At 44.1% G+C, this 18,439-nt stretch overlaps 1 protein-coding gene across 1 annotated transcript in view; it reads left to right on the top strand.

Annotated features, from left to right (window-relative positions):
* Nucleotides 1-4,848: 4,848 nt before the first annotated feature.
* The window catches only part of tmtc2b (transmembrane O-mannosyltransferase targeting cadherins 2b), a 97,027-nt gene continuing 83,436 nt past the window's right edge, over nucleotides 4,849-18,439 (top strand). Inside the window, exon 1 of the mRNA XM_061076231.1 lies at nucleotides 4,849-5,035. Coding sequence (XP_060932214.1) covers nucleotides 4,953-5,035 — 83 coding nt within the window. The 5' untranslated portion in view covers nucleotides 4,849-4,952. The remainder of the gene's footprint in view (nucleotides 5,036-18,439) is intronic.

Here is an 18,439-nt window from a genome sequence, read left to right as displayed (position 1 = left end):
GGCGTTTTCTCACCTGAACCAAGGCTCGTGGTTTCGTCACGTTGTTCACACCAGTGCAGTGCCCATTGTAAACCTGCCTGTGTGGAATGGACAGTGGTGACGCTGGTTGGTTGCATCTTTCTTTCCCAGTCTGTAAAAGAGGTCTGCTACAATCCAGCCACTGCATATCCCAAAACCTGAGAAACAACTTCATGGGCTGCGTCTACCTATTCTTTATTCTAATTGAAGAAAATTAATAAACTGTTCTTCTCGTTGCCACTCTAATATCATCATGGTTTTACGACCAGCATCTCCAACTTCAGGGGCAGAACTCCTAGTATGAATGACCAAACGTCCTCGTTGTTCAAACATTACATCACCAGCGTCTTCAGACTGAAAGTCATCCATGGAGCCTGGGCTGCTCTGGAGAAACCAGTAAAGTTATTGGTCAGTTGCTCTGTAAGTCAGCACTATCCCAAGAAGTTCTTCCACACTGCAAACAATCAAAACCACCTCTTTTGGTCGTATAAACGTTTGGCCCGTTGGTCCGAAGCACCTTTCACATCTGTTATTTTCCTTTCGACGGTCTGGACCAAACAAAGCGAGGGAGGTCTGAAAGTCCCCCTCAGATCACACGAGGATGAAAAGGAAAGAAATATATTAAAAACATTTGGGGCAACAATTGGCGACAGTTCTTTTGTTTCCATCCTGACTCAGCATCAAACACCACGTGCAGGCATTCACTTGGTTTTATTCAAGTTATCGTTCATTAAAACGCTGCCTGATAAAAGTTGTTTGTTTCGTGCTGAATCTCAGTCGCTGCAAAAACACCAACAAAGCACATTGAGCCTCTTGGCTTCGTGCAAAGCCGTACTTACGAGCGCCTGCGTAAAGCATCACTTTCAGTTTTTCACCGCACTCGGGTTCTTTTTCCATGCAGAAGTGATTTGGCCCTCAGACGCTGGGTCTGAACCTGTAATTATCCAACAGCCAGAGCAGTGTCCCTGTAATTCCTTTAAACCGTCCAGGATCCAGGGACGTGCAGGGAGGTCTTCCTCTGTCACAGTCATCAGGCAGAGCCCCACCCGGCCGCCCTCTCTCTCTCCTCCTCGCACATGCACATGTTTTCACTTTGGTCCGGACACTTTACATATGTGAAGCTGAGAACTGGTGATGATAACGCACAGTTACTGGGATTCCTTTATGCAGAATCAGAACCATGAAAGGATTTATTTTACTCTATATATCTGTTTGATTCCCCTTATCAATAACTCTATATACTTAGTTATTTATAATAGATTTCATATACTTTATAATCCTCACCAACGAGGCATCATATTTTAGAGACATAAATCAAACATGTGCTGTGCTTACATACAGATTTGAGGGACTTGCAATTAAAAATCTCAAACCGCATAATAAAGCTCAAAGAGAAATATTGTGCTTTTATCTCTATTACATTTACTTGTAACTTTAAAAATGTATCATTTATATACTGAGCCAATGATAAGCTTCTGAAGGATGGTGCATTATAATAAATGTAACTGCTGGACTGTATGAACTTGAATTTGCTGAAAGTAGAATTGATTTGACGAGTAAGGAAAAACTCCAAAAGAAAAAACTATTAACAGGGGGGGGGGGGAGAACGTTGAGACATCAGAGAGACAGGTGAGGATGTCCTCTCCCAGGACGGACGGAAGACAAAATAACAGTTTTTACAACATTGATTAGAAGACACGGTTTAGCATTATACATAAGAAAATGTCTGATAGAGATGAAGGGAGCAGAAATGACAAAGTAAAAGGAGCAGTTATTGTCAGTAATGGTGGAATGTGTGAGAAGGCGTATTGCAGTTTTGTTGTAATCATTGTTCACAATCAGCCGCCTTCACAATCCACAGAACCAAAGGTAAAGAGAAGCAGTGAATTATGAATTATGAATTATTTGATCTATCATTTCTCTCTTTGTAGTTATCACAGTGATGGTCCTTGTTTTTTAAGTGAGACATTAAAGCACATAAATGCACGTGTATGTAACCCAGTGGGGGGAAAAACAGTACTGGATCCATCGTGTTTTGATATTTCTTCGGTTCCTGTGAACTGCAGACGAGAAGCAAAGAAGAACAACAACCTTGTGCCGGTTTCTCTGATCGGTCTCATTAGTTCCTGAGCTGTGTTACATCATAGTGTCCTGCAGCCGTCCTGTGAAAGGCCACTGTCTGTAGAAACAACCCTGAATCACCAAGCGGGTCAGACCACTTTCTTTGTCTGTGGAGCACTATTGTATTTTTTTTTTTTACAATTATTCTCTATTGTCTTTATATTGTGCAACCCCCTCGGAGGAAGCTCGTCCAAGAACATTTCAACGGACATAGAAGAAGAGTTTGATCATTAAATGCAGAATATTGTTTCTGGAAATGAAAACATGTTGTTCATCCTGAAATTGATGATCCAATCTAGGATCATGTATAATAATAAGCAGATGCTGATGTTCGTCATGACAAGGCGTTTTGTTATTCCAATTTATTTAAGTGTTTTAAGGTGATTTGTAGCAGTGACATAATCACTGGATAATTACTAGAAACTATTCGTATTTATGCATTTAATTGCATGTTAGAGAGTGCAATTAGAACTCTGTATGATCTCTCCACTGACATTATGAACTGGGAGCCCTCTACTGGTCACTGTGGGACCTGCTATACATTTCCTTTCATCCTGGCCCAACCCTAAATCAATAGAAAACAATTACTGGGATGACACTGTGGAGCCTCTCGGGCCGAGGTGAGGAACCTGTCACCTTCTCTTCACATTAAATCAGGGAAAATATTTTTTCTACCGCTTATGATTTAATATGACAGCTTGTCTTTTTTCAATCAAAGGGGGTCAGAGGGTTCAGAAAACTGTGATTTCTACTTAAAGCCGACTATAAGGTATTTTTGATAAACGAACTAGGTATTTTCCATCTTTTTCCTTATTTTTATTTTTACTTTCAACAGAATAAACAGCAAAAAGATTTAGCTGCTGTTTTTGATCATTTATGTTTAGAGTATTGAAGCCAGAACAGTATAATAGTATAATATTTGGCAAAATAATTCACAAACACATTGATATAACAGCGATGCCACACGATCACCTTAGAGATCTTTAATTAGTTACGTTTTTCTAATTAATGAAATCAGGATTGACATATTAGCTCAAACCATAATTTATTCTGCACTGTTGGAGAAACATGAGCAATGTGACACCACTGATTATAATAATATATATTTAATTATGCTGCTAATGCCTCGGAGAATGAAATGATTCTGAAATGAAATGAACTATTCATGGCGTCGCTCGGTGAATCAGTGGGTTTCTACCTGCAGTGACAGGACCACCTCCACATATAGCACTGCTGCTGCTGAGTGAACCTCATGGGCTGTGATTTATCCACAGCTCAGGAGGAGGAGGGGGGGAGTGCGCATGCGTCGCAGATCTTCTCTCCACATGCGTTTGGATCACAACTGCGTCAATGGATCGGAGAAAGCGAGGGAAGCGGCGGAAGTGGAGCAGATTTCCCTCCATAATAAAACCTAAATCCTTATAAATGAAGAGTTGATCATTTCCATGGGAAAATGGATGATAAAAATGAATTAAATATGCATTCATGAATTTGAGAGAATAAATTAATTAAAGTGAAATGAGTATTTCATTTACATTTCATCTGCAAATGGAATATTCATGTTTATGTTAAAAAGAAATAATCCATGTTACATATATTCACACTTTTTTATGCATATTATGCAGCTTAAAGTGCAACAAATGACATCAAATCTAAGCCTAGAAGATATAAAAGCATATAGAGGCACACAAAACACTAAAATATGAAATGTTACGTTATGGTAAATATAGATGCAAACACTTTTTCTCTGTAAATACAGTTTTATTTTCTGAAGTTAGAAAAAAACACTAATTTAAAGTTGCTAAAGGATTTATATTTAATGAAATTTGAAGAAAACAACAAGATTCATATTAGCTCTGGTTGAAGTGTGGTTCATTAAGATAAGATAAGATTCTTTATTCATCCAACAGCGGGGAAGTTTGCAAGAGGGCGTCAGTAACGTGATCATAAGTAGCATGCAACACTTTAAAATATATATGTAAACAGAATATGCAGCCTGTGAAAATGTGTAGAGTGTATTTAATTGCACATTAGCCTTTGAGTCTCACTGACCGAAATTGACAGTTCAAAAGTGTATATACTATATAATATGTTCAATACAATGATTCATGTGTAATCCATTCACTGTACATATGTTATCATGCTTTTACACTGTATACTAGTTTGTATTCCATTTATATTTTTCTATATTTTTAATATTCCCTTACACTTAGGTATTGCATGTTACTTATTATTACTTACTGATGCCACTGCCTGACACTTCCTTATGTAATATTGCACATAGGGGATTTTATTTCCTTATCTTATCTTATCTCATCTTAAATATTTCTCATCACGCTTTATTCTCTCAGTCCGACCGGATGTGCCATGCTTTCCCCCGGCAGCTTGACCTCGCTCCCCATCACGACGCTGCTCCAGCGGCGGAGCATCAGAGGCCGAGTGCTGCCGCTCGGCGTCGGGTGAGGAGGGAGGACGGAAGCACGGCGTGCACAAGACTCTTCACTTCCCCCCCTGTACCCTGTTCGTGTTCTCACCTCCTCGCTCCCAGCATGGGTTAGAGAGGCGGCCGCCACCGGGATCTTCCACTTTTTGCACTTCTGCAGGATTGATGGAGGGGGGGGGGACGGACTTGTGTGTTTACCGGAGTCATCCTGACAAAGACGCGGACTGAGAGGGAGGAGAGCTCGCTGCCTCTCCAGGGCTCGCTTTGCACTTTTCTCCCTTTTTCTTACATTTTGTTTTTTTAATTATTATTTTTATTTTTTTATTATTGTTATTACCGTTATTCCCTCGGGTGTGAGCGACGCAGAGAGATGTTTGCAGAACTGCTGTGCGGATCCGTGGCTCTGGTCCTGTATGTCAACACGCTGGGAGCCGACTTCTGCTACGATGACAGGTACTTGCTGAATGAATGAATGAATGAATGCATGACGTGCACCTGATCCCTCACCTGTAGCACGGGTTCTAACCTTTATAAATACAGGCTATGGTTCTAACTGCTGGACAACAACATGGAGCAATAACTCATTTGTCTGGTGCATCTGACTCCAGTGAGCTGAGCTTCCTTCACTGACACATGCAGCAGGTTCCAAGTGCAAATATCAATCACAGCTCGGTCCTGTCTGTGTACAACACTGAGCCTCAGTGGAAAATCAGTTCTACTTTGAGCTTTCAGTGACTTTGCAGATGTCATAATAATCTGCTCCCACATTTATTGACAATAACTTTATTTATATTGCAGCTTTAATAACAGCTTCAACAAGGAGGTCAAGTAAATACAGTCCAAGAATACAAAACATCAGAGGCAAATTGAAATCAAAGACAGCATTTGATATAACACAAAATCTGAAATGAATGTGAAAAGAAAAAGATCAAGGAATGGAAGCATAACAAAATAAGTAGTACCTGTATTTCTTATGATAGCTGCTAGTATAATGATATATATTCCTGCAGCCTGCATGTTTTCTATATCTTTACAATTCCACTGTAGTTTTTCTATCTCCTGGAATCAAAGTGCTCAGAAGCCTCAGAGCAAAGTGTTGCAGTCTCCAGAGCTTGGACTTACTCCGAGTCTCGACTTGTTCCGAGGAAATAATTGATCTCTGGAGAAGACGCTCACTCTGTCTCTTCACTCCGCTGCAGGAGTCCCTTTGTCCAACGTGTCCTGCTGGAACTTTGAGCAAAGTCTCTTTCTAATTTCATTGTTTATTTGCGTTAAGAATAGCCGTGGTTACAGCGCTCGGCTCAGCTACTGGGATGGTTTACTCCCTGCTGGCCCTTCTGATATCTGAAGGCTGAATGCTTGACAGTTCTGCTCCATCCTTGCCTTGATGTACATGTAGGTCACAGCATGCGTCATGGTTCTCCTGCCTATATGTCACTGTATCCTCTTACTTTCACTTTTCACAGCCAATAGAGGTCTTATTCAAGCACATGCGGATCAAATGCAGCTGCTCCGGCCATCATTTTGTGTATGACAGGTGTTGTGTGACTATTAAAACACACTCAGAGGATACAGCCTAGTGCACAAACAGAACATTAACACCCTCCACCCCTACCACAGTTTTATTTCCTTAGCAGCTGCCCTTACTGTACTGTGTAGATTTAACATTAACACATTCCCCGAGGGCCTTTTCTGCTGAGAGTCCGATTCTCTTCTTGTGGCTGCACTTTGCTCTCAGGGGTCAGGTGACCTCCGCTGCCCGGTGCAGGAGGAAGATGGTGTTGTGTGTCCATAAAGCTGTCGGGGAGTGGCAGCGCTGTGGAGAGGTGAGAGGCTCCTGGTGCTGCTGCTGCTGCAGAGTCAGCTGCTGCTGCTGCACAACCACGCGCCTCCAACTCCTCAGAAGTGAGACAGAAAGCCAAACTCTGGATTACTCTGCGAGGAGATGTTAACATAATGTAATTTATTACGGCACGAGGTCTGGTTCAAGTTAGTGCAGGCTTCTTACGACACAGACGAACGACAGCTAGGGGCTTTAAAGCGAAACACGTTTTTGTCTCTGACATGTTCTTTCCAGTGTTATCTGTTTTTTACGCCGTGTGTTTGGTTCGAACTCGCAATTAGCAGCCGTCTCCTGTCCCCTCGGGCTCCACTGGTGGAAGGGGGGGGTGGGAGATAGAGATATATGATTTTGCTAAGTGAAACAGTCCTGGACGCGGAGGCTCATCTAACTTGCTAATGCTGAGCCTGTGCAGAAAACAGGCTTGTAAAGAAGCTGTCATAACGGGATAAAAAAAAAATCAATGTGTTAGTGACAATAAATCAACCTGCAGCCTGGAAACTGGATTTAGATTCACTGAGAATCTGATGGTAAATTATAAATCATTCACAGACTGGAAGGACGTCAGAATAAAAAGCCACATACTCCTGCAAACGCTGATGTTTCATTTGAATTCCTTCCTGGAATATGATAAATAGTCGTCTGATGATTTGTTTATGGATATTTTCTCACAGTGCAGCATTGATTCCTCTCTGTGGGAAGACGGATTGTGCTTCCCCTTCGCTTCCAGCTGTGAAACCAGTGCATTGACTTTGCTCATCTTGTGATTAAAAGTTTGCTGTTTGTGTGTTTGTGTGTGTGTAGGTGTGTGTGTGTGTGCATGCCTCGGGGCTACAGAGCTGGCATAACAGTCACCTGAGGTTTTGGAATCGATTGGTTGTTATTCCTGCTATGGAGCTGGAATGCGTAATGACTTTGTTGCTTTGTAAAGGGAGAGTCGACAAGAACAGATATCATAACCGTGCAGTGTAGTGTGTGTTTTTTCTTCTTATCACAGGTTTGTTTAGTGGTTACACATTAATGTGAGCAAACCTCAGGCTTTCCATACACAGCAACCGACGCTATTAGGAGGTCACGGTTAAACGAGAGAGTTAACACGTGTTACCAGAAATGTTTTTCCTCCAGGCATTAAAACAGAAAAATCTCATGCAAGGCAATTTTCAGACCCTGCAGTCAGTCACGGCCCCTCCCTCGATAAAAACGACAGGCTGGAAGAGTGGCTGCTCCTCGGTGCCAAATCTCCCCGGGGGAGCTCTTCCCCTCTCGCGCTCCCCTGGTCACACTCATCATTAGCACACACACAACTTTGACACCTGCTCTGGGAAAATGGGAATCGTACATCACGATGTTCATATCTCTGCTGCTGTAATCTACAGCCGGAGCTAAGTGAAGGAATGGGAGGAAAGCCCAGATAAATGTCAGAGGAGAAATACGGGTCCAATATTCTGCGACTTGCACTAAGCCTGCACATTAGAGACCTTTGCGGGGGAGTGGCATTGTTTGCTTGATTGCTGGTGGCGAAATTAATATCATATCCTGGGGGGGGGAGGGGGTTGACCTAAAGGGGCAAAGAGCTAAAGCACATACAACATGGGTTGGATGCCCTCAAGCTGCAGGTCCCTGGTTTGACTCCCGGCCAGCGGAGCATTTACAGAAGAGCCTGTTTCGAATGGGCTGTTTGCTCTGCCTGTGGTGAAGCTAGTTGCAGGTTTCTTTTTGAAAGTATGAAAGTGACCTGCAGTATTTGAGTGGCGGCTGCAGAACCCTGACGCTGCACCTCCGCTGCTGCACAAGGAGCTGTTCACCTGTTTATTCAATTAGGTAAACGGTCCCTTACGTTGATGAGTCCCAGCCGCCGCTGCTACCGAGCCTGTTTCTTTAAAGTTTATTAATATTGAACGTATCCTGTATCCACATCTCACAAACGTCAACACAGTGCTTCTCTGGGCCTTTCACAATACAAGATTCAGGTGTGATAACTGATAAATAATAAATGACTCTAGAGATATGCGTTCCACAGTCAGACAGACATGACAGGGTTTTTTTCCCCCCCTCTCGACCCATGTACACTGCTACCGTGGATTACTGTTCCCTGTCGGTCGGCCCTGATGGATGCGATGAACTGCAGCCACCTCATCTTTCTGTCCTCATTCAATGTCGTGAGGTGCAACCGGTTGAGGATGTGTGTGTGCGGGTCACGCTGAAGGACGCAGCCTCCCTGGGCACCGGCGATGATTTATAATGCTCAGACACTCGGTGAAGGCGAGTCTCTGCCTCGCCTTCATGCCCTGAAAGCTTTATTAGCAAATGAGTCTGCATGGGGGGGAGGAAGAGGCGAAACCCCTTCACGGCTGATGTGGCTCCGACTTGATGACGGCAAAGAAGCCACACAGGGCGGGTGACTCATGTTGTTTAATGATCAACGGAGACAGAAAACAAGTAGTGGATGTCTATTTTTGGTGTCCTTTTGTGTTTTATTTTATTTATTTTGAATCCAGCAACATTTTATCTGCCTCTTGTCGATTGCAGGCTGTGTGTGAGCCCTAAAGTTGAATTCTAGTCTTTATTGAGCTTGTGTTACTGGTCTAAAGTCTGAGTGTGGTTCCTGTCAGGTGGACGCTGGCCTGTGACGGCCGACCTGCACCAACATGGATTCTGCTTCTCTGTCTGTGCCCTCGACCGCCTCCTCCTTGGCTCCTTGTGTCAGTGCGCTGATCTGGAACCCTACTCTCATGGCCTCTAGTATAGGATGGGCTGGTTAGCGTTGTGGTTATGTTGAGGGCCCGAGGGCGGCAACCCAGCAGTCTGAGCATCTCTGCTTTTTCCCCCAGTCAGGGTTTCTCCGTCTGCGCCCTGTAATTACCGTCCCGCTCGCCGAGAGGACTCACGACATGGTTTGGTAAACGCAACCGCTCCACTGTCTCTCCATCTTGCTCTGCCTCTCGTTTTCGCTGTCTGCTTTTCCCTTCCACCACCCCCCCAAAAGCCTTTCAGGGCGCCATCATCCAGCAGCCAATGACTGCCTCCAGATGGTCCCGTTTGGTGAGCAGTCTTTTGGTTTTTCTCCCTCCTGCAGTTTAGAGGGGGGACGGTTTGAAGTGGATTCAAATGGAAGATTTTGAATTTGCTGGTAATTGCCAGGATGGAGACATCAAAGTTCCCAATGACACAGACAGTGCGTAAAAGAGTCAGTGAATACGGCCCCTAGACTACAGCATATACTGTACATAATGCCTCACATGGCCATGTGTAGTGTGAATAGGTTCACTTTAACTGACAACAGAAAATGATCACACGCAGTTTAAAGAGCTTTATTAGATTATAGGTTCATTATTTTAAGTTGGGTTTTTCCCTGAAAGGTTCATATTCTCTAATGTGCAGTTAACACATCACTTTCCTTATGATGTCTATTGCTGCAGCTCCTCTTTTCAGCCTCTGTCTGAAATGCTTGGTTTTAGTGCCTGTCTCTTTAAGTTGCCCTTCCTCGATAAAGCTCGGTATTCTATGATCAGACAACTGACCCACTCTGTTGTGATTGGTCAGTGTGACATTAGGACTGGATGAGGTGATTCAGAAGCAGTGCGGACTTTCCAGACCTTTTAGATTCACAAATAACGATATTTCTTCTTAAAGAAGATATGTCTTCTTTAAAAAATACTGTTAACTGCTTGCCGAGGACCAAATAGACAAACAAAGTTGGCTACTAGCTAGAGTTTGAGATCGTGGAGCAAATATGAAATCTATAAAAGACACATTTGTTCTTTTTAAGATTTGTTGAAAGGCCAAATGTTGCTTAAAGTAGGCTGAATAGTGACTTACATTTAACAGTTAGCAAAAAACACAACTTCAAATCAAAGTTAACGTGAAGCCATATTTGCTAACAAATTGGCCATAGCAGGCTAAACGTTAGTGGTTGTTAGCGGTTGTGTTCACAGCTTGTTTCTGCTGCCCCCTTGAGCCAAATGAAATCAGTTATTACTGCTTTAAATTCAATGTCCAATATAAAAAGAAAACAAAGAATGGATATAAATGACTGATGACCGGTGTGGTAGTGGATGTTTTGGTAGTGGTTTCAAGGGCCCTGAAGGCTCAGCTCAGTTTCCACCACAGAACGATCAAATCCTCATTTTTCTAAGCTCTTGTTTTCCAACAGATAGACGATCAGGGAAGAAATGGTTATTCTCACTCTCGCCACAACTGCAGATAAGATAGTTTGGCTAAAATTCATTTTTTTCTAAAAATACCAGTAATGACGGGTTCAGATATGTTTCTTACTTCTCATTTACCCACAAAACCTTATAGGATTACTAGTATTTGAGTCTTGGATGGATATTTAAATAAACACACTACTTTTTTTGCCCTTACTGTCATCAGGGCTTCAAGAAGACTTCATAAAATTGTATCTTGGTTATTGAATTTCACCTCTTAAACTTAATTTGAAAATGTTGGCCCTTGTTCTCCGTCCCCTTGTGGGTGAGACAGAAAATAATAAACTGAAAATGTGCAATAGAGATTAGATTCAAGAAAAGTGTTTTATTGGTGCACTTCCGAACATGTGGAGAATGTTTAAGATACAGACGACTCAGCAGATCACTGGATTCTCGTTGCTTTATTGTGAAGTTCCTCTTCCCTACTTTTCCTTTCTGGGTCACCAGGTTTCCAAGTGGCTGTCAAAGCCGTTGTTCTGCCGCTGCAATTCAAAGAAGATTTATTATATTTCCTACAAGAAACTGGAAGTGGCGATCACTTTCCACTGTCAATACTTTGTACGACTGACTGTAAATCAGCCATTTTGACCAATAGTACATTATTTCAGATGCAGAAATGTTGAAGATGATAAAAAACAAAGACGATAGAAGAAGCTATGAAAACACTGAAATAAAACGAATGTACTCTTGATGCATGAGGAGTTATAACACTGTTCACAGTGGAGAAGCAGAGTTCATCTATATATCCATCATACCATGGTCACACCATAATAACAAATTGGCAGTGGGGCTGACCTTATGGCTGAGTGGTTAGGGCACATGCCATATGGATGCATTTGCCTTGGGCAGCTGGCCGTCACTTTGACTCCCGGCCAGCTGAGCCACTCACTCGTCATCCCGTGCTCTCTACATTTCTCATCCCTCCTTCGCTGTCGTTATAAATAAAAGCCAACTAACGGGATAATCTGGCGTTCAGAACAATAGCATTTTGTCCCGCTGAGCCCGGTGGTCACAGTAATCCTGAATGACATTTTACATCAGGGGAACATGCTCTTGTGACGCCACCGGACACCCGCAGCCTCCGGGTCCAGATGGCGTCTAGACCCTTGAGATACATGATACATACATGAGGCTTAAGTACCTGTGATATCTTGATGTGGATGTGATCACACAGAGCGGAGGAGAGGACAGCCCGGCCCGTCTCGCTGGGATTACTGGAACAAACTGCTATCTGCCACCGGATGAAACTGAATAAGCGTGGCGGCGTGCAAGGGGCTGAATCTCTCCAGCGCTTGCACGATCAGATGGTCATTTGTGATATTTTGCAGCGGTAAGGCGATGTTCTTACTGTGGGATCAGAAGCCGCTCACCAGCAGTTGCCGTGTCCTCGCTGTGCTCCAGCCAGGCCACAGCAAGCCGCTTCAAAGCTGAATTAATCAGGCTCTGATGCTTTGTAATCACCCCACTGGTATGCAGCAGTTGGATGAGAAATGGGCCATATGTAGATGTTGGGTGGGTTTGCCTGGTGGTGGATTGAGGCGTTAGAGATTGTCTTTCGATTCACTGCACAAGGCGTTGACCTCAGTCCTCTCCGGGTATTCTCAGCGCTCCTTGCCTGGCTATTTAATTAAAAGCAAACAGATAATCTCTCCGAGTACATCATGTGGTTATAGCAGCACACGCGTACAGTATACGACTGCCGGCCCACACACACACACAGAGTGATAATAATCGCCTTAGATAGGGAATAATGTGCAATACCAGACTAAATCATCTAACAAGTAAATCCTTCCTCTGCCTGCTCTGTGTCGTGTGGCAGTCATGCAACCCAACAACTCAATAATGTGACAGAAAATGAAAGCTGCCATCCGTTGAAATTATGCATCAAATCCACTTTTGCAGGAGTTGGTTTTATATTCAAACAATTTGCGTCAGCTCTGAAAACGTCCTGATCGGGTGTGATGATCGTTAGAGGTTATGCTCCCATCATTAGACAAGGGTCTCTAATGATTTGACTCCACAGGGCTAAGTTGTTAATGGGTCTAGACAAGGGTTTGGATTGCGAGGGCTAATGCTGGCTGATGGCTCTTAAGCCGTGGCCACTCTCGGGCTCTCGGCCCTCTTCATATTAATGGGATTAACGGGACTGTGGATGAGAGGGGGCATGACGTGTAAGCAGAGAACCCAAAGCCATTGGAAACAAAAAACTCCCCCCGTCCCCCCATATCCAACAGGGATGCTATAGTTTGCGCTTTTCAGTGAGGAAGAGGAGAAGGTTACCCCTCTTCTTCACGGGGCCTCCCCATCTCGGTGGTCCCGTTCTCTGACGAGGAGCACTGGCTCGTCTCGATAAGGTTATGACACAAGTTGGCCCGTTTGGGGTGAGATGCCTTTGTCCATTGTGAGGAGAAGGGTCTGTGTGGTCCCTCTGTTCTCTCCGGACCCGGGAGAAGGAGGCCATTTGTCGCCACACACAGGAGGAATTAAGCTCCCGGTTGTTTTGGCGCGTTGTTTATGAAGGACAAAGACACAAGACCTCAGTGTTTGCACGGAGCAGAAAATTGCTGCAGTTTTGCAGACCAAACCTGTCAGAACCAATTGGGTGAGCTCATGCTCTGGTTAGTGCTTTTCAAGGGGTGGGAGAGGAAACAGGGCAGAGAATTCACAGTAAGTCAGCCAACAGAAGCATCATTGTGTGTCCGAATAAGCCAATTCAACTTGTTAGTTTTTGGGTGGGATGTAAAAATGATGCTCCAGTCGATGCCCTTGGGGATATGAGGCTTCACGCGTTTTTAGAGCTGGTTGGCTGCTTGGTCGGAATCCAGTCATCTGCTTATTGTTGCCATATTTCACTCAGTTATAATTGGAGCAATTTTGGTCTTGTGTAATTACACAAGCCATGTTTACCTCCGACGTGGAGGTTATGCTTTCACCCCTGTCCGTTTGTTTTTTGTTTGGTTTTAGGTAAAATTGTGCAAAAACTGCTGCACGGGTTCCCACAAAACTTGCTGCATAGATGCTTCATGGGTCAGGGAAGCATCGATTCAATTTTGGTGCGGATCTGGATCAGGGGGCAGATCCAGGACTTTTCTTAAATCCTGTTTCTCATGGTGCACGGCTCCAGCCTTGCCCATCTGTGTTTGCCGAGCATTGCCTTTCAAAGACTAAGGGGAATTCCTACTATTTTTATTCTTATTGCAGTTCTCGCTTGTGTGTTATTTCTGCTGACAGGTTATTGTGTGTCTTAATAAAATTGATAAAAATCTGTGCAGCAGCAGCACATTCACCCAAGTGGACGATTCTCCGCTGAGGGATACAATCATTTGTTTTGTTGCACGGGGAAAACAACAAAGACCAGAATAAACCTGAATCTACTCTAAACCTTGTTGGTTATGATGGATGATAAACACAGACTCAAATTTCAAAATAATTTAACAGAATTATTGTTGAGATCTTTTTCCGTTTCTTGTCAGGTTTCGCTTCGTTCCCTAAAGGACACGTGTGTTTGAATTGGTCTGACTCATGTTATTATTGTGGTCAAAGTAGATTTCAGATATGATTACAGTTTCCTGTGTGTGTGTGTGTGTGTGTGTGTGTGTGTGTGTGTGTGTGTGTGTGTGTGTGTGTGTGTGTGTGTGTGTGTGTGTGTGTGTGTGTGTGTGTGTGTGTGTGTGTGTGTGTGTGTGTGTGTGTGTGTGTGTGTGTGTGGGAGGTGAGTCAGATGCAGCACAGATGGGCCTGCGGTCTGGCCAGTTTAGCCACTGTAGGTAACCTGCTTCCCCTGTTAGCCCTGAAACACTAAGAACACATGAACACTTGCCCCTTGTGCCCTTTATTGTGTGTTTAATCACAACAGAGAGAGAGCATCATTGTACATTCATCTGAAGAGGGGACTTAACACTTCTTTATGGAGGACCTGCAAACAAGCTGACAGACCAAATCTACACCAGAACACTTGTGGACAGGGAGAATCTCGGTTTTAGGAGCTGCTTCCCCTTCCTGCGTGTCCCTGGCCTCACTTCCTACCTCTGACCAGACCACAGCAGTGGAGGAAGAACATCTTTTCACAAGCTGCCTTAATTGATACTGTTGGGCCCTGGGAGCCCAGCGCGTGGTTTCAGTCCTCTGCAAAATGCGTGCAAAGCACAACAGCCTGCAGTGTGCCACCCTCTGGGACACCACAGGTTATTTACGACCAGACAAGCAGTCTGGCTCAGGTCCTCGTATAGTTTCATTTAAGTGCGTTCGAAAAAATACCCACCGCACTTGTGTGTGACCCTTCCCAAGTCTGTCATCAAATCGCAACACAGAGAATGGGCAAGAGTTGAATCCAAGCCAGAGCTGAAATCTCAGTCTCAAGGGGCTTTTCATCAAACGTGTGGGTGGGAAATGAAAGAGTGAAACCGGATATATATTTGTATTTTTTTTATTGGATTCCTACTGTTGGTACTGGCTCTTTATGTATGTTTTTTAATTAATAAGTGTGTTCGGAACGGGCTGTTTTCTTGATCTGTGGTGATGCTGATCACGTCTTTCTTTCTGAATCTGTAAAAGTGACCTGAGGTAGTTAAGGAAAGGCCGCTGATGCTGCACAAATAGCTGTTCACCTGTTTATTCAAAGTTCAGTGACGCGTGACTCGGTATGCAGAACCCCGAGAGTATCTGCTGTCGCTGCTGTTGCCGTGAACGTGCCGTAGTCGAGGCCGAGGAGAGTTTATTCAGAGTTTAATAATATTAAAGATATCGTGTCCAAATTGCACCCAGCTTGGACACTGTACTTCCTTCCTTCCTAAACAACACACAAGCCAAGTGTGAAGGAGATAAGATGACCAGCTCTTGAGGAATTCCAGCCACAGGCAGATAGACATAGTTTATTCTTCGGGTCATATGTATGTTTTATGTTTGGATTTGTGTGTGGGACTTCACCGAATCCAATCAAATGTCGTATGTATATATCGACTGCTTCTAATGTAGCTTGTCATGGCTCGGTGAGGCAGACGAGTCTGACATGGGAACGGCTCGGGTTGTATTGTGTTTCACAGACACAGCCAACTCTCCCATCCTCTCTCTCTCCCTCTTTCTCTCTGTCATCTGGAATAAAATCGCAGCAGTGACAGATTGATGGAGTCGTGGCGGTTTAACAGGCTTGATTTCCGTGGTTTATTTTGGCCGAGCGCTCTCCCTCAGTATCTGCGGCCCGCCGTGTTTCTCCTCATCTCCGACCTTTCCTATGTGTGACTTTCCCCCCCCCCGGGCTCTTCTGCCAAGTGAGGTCTTCCTCCTGCAGCCGAAGATGGATACACACAATTGGCCGAAGTTTATTTTTGATCCGCCGAGGAAGTTTGGGTCGGGGAGGGAAAGTCCGTAACTGTTTTTCCTTCAGCGGCCCCTGAGGTTTTGAGGGTCTGGAGAGAAGAGGCGCTTGTCAGCTGCTCTGACAGAATAATGAGACTCCTTGAATGTGCTCTCAAGAAAAATAAATTTCTAATCTGAGGGAGATTGAGGGTGTGCTAAAGAGGGAAGAGAAGAGCTGGCAAGGACAGAAGAATGACCGATGGAGCATTATGGCATTATATGAAGGTTGGGGCCTGATTAAGTGTGACTGTGAGATCCTTCAGGCTATCTGCAAGGAGCCTGTGCTGCTCTGACTGTGAACTCCTGCTGCTCAGGAACTCCCAATATTAAGTGAGATGAGATGTTAAGAGGGTCCAAAACCACAAGGAAGCCCCCCGGTGTGCTTCCTCACAACCTGTCTGGCCTGAGCAGTAGACACGTTTCCCACCACCACCACCACCACATGGTAGAAGCATTAGTGGCTGTTTTAATCAGGAAGCAGCTTGAGAGGAACCCATCCTCTGTGATGTCGGCTCGGGAGCTTTGTTTTCATTTGCCTGAGTGACTGCTGGGCTCCCCGGTGAAGAGCCTCTACCTTCAGACACATGAAACTAACGAACTTTCCAACAAAATCTCTCTGAAAACAACAACCTGCTCTTCTTCAGCTCAAGAGGAGGTGTCGACCGCAGTGAGTCTTTTCGCCTCACGGTCAAACTTAATCTTTTATTTTATGGAAACAAGCCCCATTATCTTAGACAAATTACACCGGGAATGGCGTTTATATCAAGAGACGTCTGGAGGCGAGTCAGATTCCTTCGAGAATGAAGTGGAATTATCTCACCCCGCTGGCAGATTCCCTCCACTTGAGCAAAGAAAAAGAAAAGACATTATCAGCACAAAACACGAGATTAAACCACCGGCGAAGTGCTCGCTCTCCCTCCGCTGCTCATTTAGTGAAACATTTGCTAATGCAGCGCCCGTCACTCTGCTTGATTGATTGAGCTGATGCTTCTCGTACATGACAGCGAGATAAAGCAGGGCGGCCTTGGGTACCTGCCACGTGGGCCTCTGTCTCCCCCACAGCGTACGCTCCTCAACTGTGCGCTAACGTCATGTCACCTCCTAAACTGCACCTCCCGGAGCTCTTATTCTCCTCGGGAACTTTCACGTCGGCCGCCGGCAGCTCATTGAGAGGTTATTGATTTTTAGACGAGGAATAATCAAGCTCAGTTTCCCTGTGAGCACACAGACGGCCGGCCCCTTATTAGGTGAATAAGGATTTCATTTATTGTCGTCCTGCGACTGTTGCAAAGGCCATCCATTCATTCAGTGATGTGTAAATCCATATTGGTAAATGAATGGCCTGTGTGTCTGCAGCCTGCAGGGTCACACTTGCATACGTTTGTATATAAAATGCATCTTCTGTGGGAGGGGCTACCCTTTCCAAAATGGCTTAAGTTGGAATTTTACAACTGGATTTAAAATCGGCGTTCATCCAGCAGAGAGAAGCTAAAAGAGTGCGTGTTTTCTATGTGATCTGTTGCATGTGGCCAACAAGTAAAGATCAGATTTATGTGAGAGATTATTTGGCTGTTAATCATGTGGCTGTATGATGGATGCCAGCTGTCACCGTGAACAGATGAGTTGGAGCCACGCTGGCATGTTTGGCTGCTCGATGTGCTTGACATCACCCTGTTCGTTTTTTGGGGGAAATGACAAAATTAGACAATATGGAGGAATACAGAAATGTTTTATATACCTGTTCTTAAGGTGCTGGGGACTGCAGAGGAAAAATGCCTCATCTTGTGTGGACACCAAGTCAGAGAGAAAGTTTACTGGACTCAACTTTTAAATAACCGGCCTTTCAGGGATCACAGCAGTAGAGTAGTCAGAGACACATCTTTAAGAATATGGCACTATTTAATAAAAAGAATGCAAATCATTTGTTATATACAAATATAAAAGAAAACTTAGTGGCACCTGGAACAGAAAGTTCTTTGACATTAGGGAATTTGTTCATAAACTGTCTTTAAAGAGCTTCTAATAGAGCTGCTTGGCTTGTTTTGGGACAATATACAGCTGAGTGGTTAGCACTGTCTCTACATGATGTGATGTTCTTGGTTCAAATCCCGGCTCAACCTGAGCCTTTCTGTGTGTTCTCATGTCTGCATGGCTTTTCTCTGGTTACTCCGACTTCTTCCCAGTCTTCCCAAAGACGTGCAGACTGGGGTTAGGTTAATTGGAGACTCTAAATTGACATCCACCCAATATCTGGCTGGGATTGGTTCCAGCCCCTCTGTGATCGTCATAGGATGAGTGGTATAGATAATGGTTGGATGGATTACATTAGTGTCCTTTGCCAGTCTTTTTTACATTTAGTCTATTCATTTATTTAACAAACTAAATTATCCTTTCTTCTTTTTTTGGCTGTGGTTGCACGGTTGTTTTTCTCCAGAGTAATTGGCCGTTGTTTTC

The sequence above is a fragment of the Limanda limanda genome, chromosome 8, assembly GCF_963576545.1.
Source record: "Limanda limanda chromosome 8, fLimLim1.1, whole genome shotgun sequence".
Lineage (NCBI taxonomy): Eukaryota > Metazoa > Chordata > Actinopteri > Pleuronectiformes > Pleuronectidae > Limanda > Limanda limanda.
The sequence above is the reverse complement of the archived record's forward strand: the minus strand, read 5'-3'. Positions and strand labels throughout refer to the sequence as shown.